Consider the following 9,726-nt stretch of genomic DNA (forward strand, 5'->3'; position numbering starts at 1 on the left):
ATTGTTATTATTATTGAAAGAGATCCAAATGACTTGCCTTAAAGAGAAAACGAAAGATTTAAGTTAATTTCTTTGATGATTTTTTACAGACACTAGAAAATCTTGTAAAACACCTCTTGCTCACTCAGAGCAGCTGATTTCTCAAGATGTGTGCTGACTTCTGCACTTGAAGTCTACACAAGGCATCAGAATTAAGCCTTTCCAGTCCATAGGCACTCACAAAACAAGTAAAATGGTCAATTTTTCTTCCTTAAGGTATTTCTTTCTAATTCATGGTGATTTCTAATCTTTTTTAAAAAAAAAAAAAAAAAAAAGAACAACAACAAAATTAAGAGCTATCTATGCTGCTGCATGAAAGTTCCATGAGCAAAACACATTGAAAGGGGAATTTCTACTCCTAGATATTGATGGCTACAGAAAAGTAAAGTGGACCCCAAGGAATTTTTAAGCAGATTTAAAATGCTTATTTTACTCTGTTATCACAGCCCAAAGAATCTACTGTAAACTAGTTGAAACAAATGTTCTCTCAAACAGGCTTTAGTCAGAAGCTATGTGAATACCGCTAAAGAAAAATTGCTTTAATATTCCTCTTTAAGTATGACATTTGAGGGGATAAGTTAGTTTTCTTTCAGAACAGTTATGCTACATTAGCTTTTACCCACTGTTTGCTTAACATTGGAAAGAAATAACATTTTAGATTCCCAAAATTCCATATGAATATTTGGGGTTGTTATTCCTTGTCAAGATACTGCCACATTTTCAGCTAGGTAGAAGAGCCATAAAATTCTGAATTTCCTCAAATTCAATCTTTAACTATTTAATAGATAATGTACAAGTGAATAAAGTACTCCAGTTTAAAGAGATTAAGCTTTTCCAGGTTAATCTTTAATATTAGTCTTTTATTTCCCAAAATATTTATTTCTCAAGGTTCATGTTTCAGTTCACTCTCTGCAGGACTGAGCTCTTGCAGCTCCTGTCACAAGCAGTAAAAGCTCAGCAGTCTCCAAGCAGGTCCCAAGAGACTGACCTCAGGTGCTCACAATGAGTCTTTGTCAGCCTGGGTCCAAGTGACTGGTGAAGGCTGGTAAATGGAGAAACTCCGTTTCAGGATTAAAAAGCTGAGGATCTCTACATTCCTTGCCCTTTAAATTTAATCCAGTCAGAGTTGTACTTGCTGGTTTTGGATTATTATGATATGAACTTCAAAATCAAATTGACCTTCCATCATTCAGTAAATAATATATTCCCTATAAATACTATTGTTTTAAAGAGAACATACATGGAATTTGCTGTGAAAGCACACCTCACAGGCCTATTACAAAGCCAGGCATAAAAGAAGAGGATTTCCATCATCTAAGAAAATTGTCAGAGTCAAGGTCTTTATGTAAATGAATATGACATGAGATCTAATTTATATAGAGAAATGTTCATGAGTTCAGAAATCACCCTATGGCTCAAGCAGATCAAGATAAACAGAATGTGTGCTGTAGATAGGAGTGATGCTGAGAATCCAGTAAAGGCTGAATGGGATATTAAAGAAAGTTTACTACTGGCAAGAGATCACACATGGTGATTTTGACAGTTTTGAACTGCATACTTGCAATAAATACAAAACAAGACATGAAAGTGTTACAGTCTAACCGTAGCGCAAACCCACCAGCTCTGTTTCACTTCCAGAATGGGAAACCTGTATCGAGATGTGGGGAAGGGGAATCAGCAGAGCTGTTCACGGAAAAAATGCTGATAACCAAGCGCTTATTCTGTAGTCTTTTCTCAGGCCACACTCATGGAGTCATCTGACTTCCCATGGAACTACAACCCATATACAGGCATGAATAAATACTGCTTTTACTTGGCCAAACTCTTATTTCATTCACCCCTATCTTCCCCTTTTCCTCAAGTGATATTTTCCTCCAGTTTCCCATTAATCACAACTGATAGGTTTTGACATTACGTATAATTTTCTCTCTCTGCTTAAACATTTTCTAAGTGAAGACAGAGGCAATGAACCAGGTTTGAAGCCATTTCAATGCTGGGTGCCAGTAGGAGACGCATTTTGTCCACGCATTTTGTAGGTCCTCAGTATGCAAACAAGGTACCCAAGCAGTTGATCCAAAGCTCAATAAGGCTAAGGAGAGCATCTCTCCTGATCTTGAGAGCACTGGCACACATCAGGCTTACCTGAATGAGTAGGAGGACCATGCCCCATACAATAATTATTGTTAATAATCTGTGCACTCCTCTGAGTACAAATTAGTCAACTAGAATGTGGCGCACACAAAATAGACACACATCTCTCTCTCTCATCAATATCCCTCATCTACATTAATCTTTAGTTAGCTTTCCATCTCCTAGCAAAGGTTTCAGGGAAAACACTACCTTATTTAAACCTTTTTAGCCCAACTGAAGTCAGTATGAATGTGACAAAGCACATTTGGTCCTTAGAGTTTGAAACTATCTATTCTGACTGACTCCATGCCATTTGGAGCTAACACACCACTCTCCATGGTTCATAAATAATGAACAGGATGTTCATGTGGGAAAGGGAAAAATGTGTGATGACTCATTGAAAACAGGCACTGGGTTGAAAAGATGCATTCATTCTCTTCTCGTATAATTCTAGCAAAATTACCACTGCACTCCAAATAGTGTTTTTAATGAATAGGACACAGGTGTATTCAGTCATTTCTAGGTTTTAAAGTTCAACAGTGTTTTGACTCTAATACCATAGCAATGGTTTCACATTTTTGTCTGGAAAACTTTGGGTTTAGAAAGACTGTGTAACCCAGGCCATGGGGCAGTGAAGGTTGAGCACGTTAAAAAAGGTCACAGTCAGCCACCTACAAGACACTAATAGCACTTTCACCTCTACTTGAGGACCCAGCTAATATGGCACAGCAATTACCCTGGCTTGAAGTGCAAGAATGTGGTAGAAGGCTGTATTTCTGACAGACCTGAAAGGACATGCCAAGATTATATTTCATAAAGTAACAAACACATTTAAAATACAAAATACCTGCAAGGCACTGATCAATGTGGTGTAAGTGTTACACTCTCACCTTGACACTTTAACTGATGCTGTAGCCACTAATGTTGCTACCCCAGAAGCCTGTAGCGTGTTGACTGTACTATGTCAAAATAAAAAAAAAAAAGTCACATTTGTTTTGCCTGTGTTCTTTGATTTTCTGTTGCCCAAGACAGTGGTCTGCAGTCCTTGTTTTTGCCATTAGATAGTATGAGACAAGCATTTTGTTCATCTAAGTTTTGTCCTTCAGCTATAATATGTTAAATTCAAGTTAAATTACTCTTTTCTTTTTTAGTTCTTATATGCTTTCTTTATCATTTATATTTCTTTCCTTGGTTCCATTTACAATTTTTTCCCGATGGCCAAGGAACTGTTTATTGGCTTAAAAAAAAAAATCCCCCACAAAACCAAAACCTGTTTAAACTTACAGTGAACACTACACAAAAAACATCAGAGAATCCAACAGAAATGCCTAAATTATTGTCATTGACCTAAAAGATGCACTTAAAACATTTTTCTTTAGTCTGAACAGTATCTTCTATTTTACTTGTGATATCTTCTTTGCTTTCCATTAAAATTAATATCAGTTTGTCTTGTGTATTGAAAGGGGAAACACGCCAAAATATGCAGCTTTCAGTGCCAGCATTTCAGCACTCGCTCTGCAAATGAACCATATTGAACACACTACATGCAACTGAAGGGATGCAAAGAGATTTCACATGATGGCTTATAACCAGCCCAGATTTCTCTGAGATAGACTGTATCAGTAGCGTGTAACAAGTAAAGTGTGTATATCCCTGAGCATTTTCTATTAAGGAACTCCTACAGCTTAAAATTTAGCAGGAAAATCTGAGCTCCGGTTTTGACAGCAGCCAAAAATATCGTACAGCCAGCATTACACAAGGGAAATAGTGCACAGAGTATAGAAAAGACTGAGGAACTTTGATGAATTTTGAAAGATATAACCATATCTCATTATATTTTGGTACATGTCCACGGACTGAATTCTGTTGCAGAGGGATACCTCATTAATTCCCAGGGAGACTTACAATAAAAGCAGGGACCCATATAAGCTGCTTTCTGACGTGCTTTTCCACCCTGATTTTAGCATTCTGAGAGAGCTTGCACTGCGTCCACCCCCACCGTGCACATGAAAGGCCAGCAGGCTTCATTGAGCAGCTTTATTATCATGCATTAACCTTAAGTTCCTCCTGTGGTAGAAGGGCAATTAAGTTTTAACACTCTTGGCCTTCCCAAGGTTTTGTTGAGCAAAAATTGTTAATCACTCCAAAATATGGTAAGTTGACATTCTCCAAAGACTTCTGCATCGAAATCAATAACTGCAACTTCAAGAAGCTTCTATGTGGATTCAGAGTTTCTCTGTGAACCCTTGTGCTAAATTCAACAGAAGGTGCCTATGGGCATCTAAGAGAAGAACTCAACCCAAGAAGGTTTAGTGAATTCACGTTACTTGTTGTTGCCCAAGCTGCTGGAGCATTCAGAAATGTATGTTCATTACACTTCATATTTCAGTAAAACTGGCGATGATGTTCTAGAATAAAGACTGTACATAAAAAGTGTGGGTTTTGCAAAGCTATTGTTTTATCTCAATTGTTTTCCTTCTTTGTTCTCTAGATGATGCATACTTACTACAGGGGCTTAATATTGAGGAACTTTATCCAGAGACATCTAGTTTCATTACGTATGATGGGTCAATGACAATTCCACCCTGCTATGAAACAGCAAGCTGGATAATAATGAACAAACCTGTCTACATAACAAGGATGCAGGTAAAAATAATTTAAAAAATTACAAAATACAGCATAGGTACAAAAGAATATTTTAAACATATATATTTGTAGCTTTACATAAAAAATTAGATTCCACCTTTTGCTGTAGGGATCTCTGCCTGCAATTTATACCATTTACAAAAGCATTTAATATATTTATTTTGGCGAAAAACTCTTAACTATTTAGAGCTCCCTAAGTATCTATGCACACACACACACACACACACTTTGAGGTGGGCCCTACTGTCAGTGAGGGTTTGAACCAAATAGTTTCCAGCAGTCTCTTCCAAACTAAATTATTCTATGATTCTGTGAATAGGTATATGGGGATTCTAGAACAAGTACAGCAGTGTTCTACAAAAATAACTGAGATCATTAAGTATAACATAGGCCATACTTAGGTCAGAAAGAAACAGACAAACTGTGCACGACACTTGTGGCCATTTAAATACATATCAATAGCACAATAACGTGACAGAGGTCCAAAATACTGGGTCTTCTTGAAAGGAGATCAGCAAGTGCTTTCCAATATAGAATAAGATGACAGGATAGACATTGCAAATATCTTCAAAAAAAATCAAATTGGGAAATTAAAGCCCCTATTAGAAAGAAGTGTGATAAATTATGCAAAAGAAAACACAATTAATTTCATAATAAAATTATGCTGTTGAGGAAACACACCAGTGCAAAAATCAGAAAGACTACATTTCTGTATGACTCACGATTCAAGGCCTAACATCTGAAAACAACAAATTTAACACAAATGCAGCCTTCTCCAGAGCTTCCATCAGTGAGTTGCCTACGGAGCTGTGAGCTAAACTAAAACCTATTCTCTTGCGTACTAGAATCCCGAAGGAATACTTGAACCACCATCTGCCTGTCCCAAGCATGCAGTAGAAGCAATCTGGCCTGAGAAATGAAATGAGGAATGATAAAACAATCCAAAACATTACTTTGGGATTTAAAATCATATTAACATTGTAAATAACATGACTTTAAAAGCCTGAGAGATGTTTTATCTTCGTGATATTCCTTCTGTCCAATTTTGTCTAGATGCAGCCAAAGCACTTAGTTTCTTTTCTAAATGGGTAATTTGGGAGAATGACACAGCTGAGCACAGGCAAACACGCTGTACATTCTGAACTTCCCAATCAGGGCACCCAAACATTTTCCTACAAGCAACATTTTTAGTTACAACATTAATGTACAAAACAAAGATTAGAATATTTCTTGAGTCTATGCTAGCACCTATGGGTTACAATCTCATTATACTTACTCCTCGTCATGCTTTTCTGGTTAGTTACATCCTCCATTATTAGTGCTGCAAATTGATTTCATGGAATACTTACTAATTACATTGTGTACTCAGACTGATAAAGTAATGCACGGCTCAAGTTTTCCCTGGAAGCTGTTAAAGATTTTTAGTATGTAAAACCCAGCTACTGAATTTCCCCATTTAAACATTATATGTCAAAACCAGACCTCTTATATGGTACTCTGACATAGACAACATCTTAATTTATTTTTTTTAATATTTTTAAGCTAAAATATTTGAAGTGTTTCTGATATACAAATTGCAGCTTTTTTCTTTTTTCCTCTATCACCAGTTTCCCATACAAAGTTTGAAATGTTTTGTTTGACTTGAACCAATTAACATGCTTTTAGCACAGTTGCATAATCATTATAAAAACCATTGCTGTCTGCTTGTAGCTTGCACCCAACCACTGCTAGGCACACTGAAAATCCTGGATGATTCAGTAATTCTCTCTGCTGATCTGTAAAAACATCTCAAAAAGTGGCAAGAATCTACCATAGGAACACTTTAGACACAGCACAGACAGTATCAAGACAGACCTGACAATGGAGAGAGGATTTCACTTTTTAACATCATTAATTTCATGACTTCAGCAGCATGACTGTCAGTAATCCTTTCCATCCCGACTGGCCATAGCTGGTTCTTGAGTACCATCATCCAAAAATGCCTTCTCAACTGGAAGCTACACTAATAGCTACAAAACTTAGGAAATTAGCTCTTGTCATTCATCAAGTTCATTTCCTCTGCACCAGCTGCTGCCATCCAGTACTCTGGATTCCATTTGTTCTCTGAGCAGCCAAGGTCACCTCACACCATTTTCATTTTCTCCACACAAAACTAGTTACTTGGTTTAAAATGGGGCTCAGAAACAGAGGACCACAGAAGGAATGTTTTTACCTCAAGTTAACTCTTTCAACCCACCTCTGACTAAAATTCTGTTTAACTTTCACTTATTAAGCAGTCTATTTAATAGTGTTGTATGTTGTTTGCTTACATGAAAGACCGGTACTAAAAATCCTTGTTTTGTATTTTGTATAGATGCATTCTTTACGACTGCTAAGCCAGAATCAGCCATCACAGATATTTCTGAGCATGAGCGACAATTTCAGACCAGTCCAGCCTCTCAACAATCGATGTATCCGAACTAATATCAACTTTAGTTTACAGGGAAAAGATTGTCCAAACAATAGAGCACAGAAACTACAGTATAGAGGTACGTTCTACCTCCAGAATAATCCTTTCTATGCTTACACTGAGCTCTTTTCTTTGAGAAACCCAAGTGCATAATAAAGCATACAAATAAAAAGATGAAGCTGCAGATTTGGGGGACTAATGGTACGAGTCAAACTTGCATATTGGAAATGGATGAGGAAACTTGCTCAGACACACGCAGGAAAAGCATGACAAAAAAAACACCAGTCTGAGACATCTCATTTTTTTAAAAAAAGCAAATAGGACAGGCCTTCAGTTTTCTAGCCTCATTTTAAAGTCGTCTCACCTTACAAAGTGCATTTTGCTCTTTTTTACCCACCTTGGAAAGAAAAAGGGGGATAAGCTAGTCTTGATGACAGCTGACCTCAGACAGAAGAATAAATTTCACTTTAGAGGTGCACCACCATAACAAACACCCAAACTGGAAAGGTTTGTATTACGCAATGAGTATTAAACAAATAAACCAACCCAGTCTCCTGCTGATAGTCTTACACTGCCAGAGCTGGGGGCTTACAACTGAGCTGCAATGCGTCTTACGCATCTTTATCTATGCACACACAGTTATGTTCCCGGCAAAAAAGGCATAAAAGTGCCTTCTTACCTATAATATTATGGTTATGAAGGAGTGCTATTGAAGGGCGGAAAAGAAAGCACATTTTCAGGAGCAAGGCTGATGCCTGAGTTACAACACTTGAAAGAAATAGTCATTCAGATTTAATTCTTTTCCAGAAAGAGGAGGAAATTCAGCCTCCTGGCTTTTTCAAGACAGTTTGAGTGCCTAATACAGTGTTAAATCCAAGCAGTTTCATATGTGGAGTTTATTGAAGCATAATTGTTTTTGTTTTGTTTCTCTTTCCTTTCAGTAAATGAATGGCTCCTCAAGTAAGTAAGAGAGCAGGCAGAACCCATAACCTCAGTGGAATGCTACTACTGTGAATTGACATAATCTAGAATGCACCCAACCTCACTCTCTTTGGGTTCACCGCAGCATGTGCAAACGTGCTGTAGGAAAAGAGCTGCCATGTTGGAAACTCAACTAAAAATTCATTCATAATGATCGGTGGTAATCAAAAAAAAAAAATAAAAAGACAATATTACAGTAAATGTGATTACAATTTTGATACAGTTTTCCTGAACTAATTTAGCTTCACAGAGAAAGACTTTTCAGCCTTTGTACATATGAAATTCTTCCTCTTTTCCCCCCTCCCTGAGATTAAAAAAAAAAATAAAAATAAAAAAAAAAAGAAAGAAAAAAGGTGGCTCGGTACAGCATCAAAGTGGAGTTGTGTTCTGTGTGCCAAGTAATCCTTGGAAAGCTCTCATTATTTCACTATCATTAATGGATACTGACAAGACAGAACAAGAAGACTGTAGAGGAAACTTATTTCTAGGTTATGATCTTTCTGTTCATTTAATTAAAAAAGGGACAGACTTCGAGAGATAAGTATTGTAAATATATCACTGCAGAATATAAAGGAAATTGAAATATTTCCCTCTTTGTCACATATCTGTAGTAGGATTTGCCAAAATCAGAACTGATCCATTTTCTGTTTCTTGTTTTACAACAGGTCATACGTTGTGTTGGTTACTATTAACAACTCAATAAATGTGTTTAACAAATTAATTTAGCAAACTTGCTTTGATTTATTTTTTCCTTTCTGAAATAATAAGCCTCTACTACTTGTGGCTGCATTTGTGCTTTTCTTTTTCTTTTTTTCTTTTCCTTTTTTTTTTTTTTTTTACTTCATTTATTTGTTTGCAGCCAATTTAAGTGAGTTAATGGCAATTAGGAATGCACTTAAAACTAGTATAACTTTAACTCCACTTTATGGTCCATCATTAATAGGAGCTGGGCTCAGAAGCACAAAGCAGTTGAAACAACAACAAAATTACCATTTTCTCTGCTGAATCCATTATTGGGACAAACAAATTCAAATCCTGTACATTGGTGGTGGAAAAAGATACCTTTTCTTTACAGGTAAAGCAGGAGCTGACCAAGTAAAAGCGAATGCCTTTTTTCTTGTTTATAATGGTCATTCACTGTGTTTGGTTACTGTCAAGAACTCAATAAATGTGTTTAACAAGTTCACGTAGCATGTTTGACTTTCTTGCACATTAAGGGAATTTATTTTTTTTACTTATTTTTTTAAAAAAATCTGGAGAGGGGACAGACCTCATACTATTCCTTTCCTAACACTCACTTTATAACATGTTAACATTCACAAAAAATAAAATGAAGCTTAGAAGTACCACACCTGATCAATGAATTGTTTATATCAAATGGGAAATGCAGGTAGCATCAGATAGGAAAATCTCGAGTCTACATTGCAGACAGTAGTTTGGAACGGTTGCAATTTTTGTGTGACTTTGTTTGTGACATGAAA

The 9,726-nt window shown here is 36.5% G+C and overlaps 1 protein-coding gene across 1 annotated transcript in view; it reads left to right on the top strand.

Moving 5' to 3' along the window:
• Positions 1 to 9,428, top strand: part of CA10 (carbonic anhydrase X) — a 190,628-nt gene extending 181,200 nt beyond the window's left edge. The window contains exons 7-9 of the mRNA XM_014949534.1: positions 4,661 to 4,815; positions 7,169 to 7,343; positions 8,206 to 9,428. Coding sequence (XP_014805020.1) covers positions 4,661 to 4,815; positions 7,169 to 7,343; positions 8,206 to 8,228 — 353 coding nt within the window. The 3' untranslated portion in view covers positions 8,229 to 9,428. The remainder of the gene's footprint in view (positions 1 to 4,660; positions 4,816 to 7,168; positions 7,344 to 8,205) is intronic.
• The last annotated feature ends 298 nt before the right edge of the window (positions 9,429 to 9,726 follow it).

This window comes from Calidris pugnax, unplaced genomic scaffold (genome assembly GCF_001431845.1).
Source record: "Calidris pugnax isolate Ruff unplaced genomic scaffold, ASM143184v1 scaffold9, whole genome shotgun sequence".
NCBI classification, from domain to species: domain Eukaryota; kingdom Metazoa; phylum Chordata; class Aves; order Charadriiformes; family Scolopacidae; genus Calidris; species Calidris pugnax.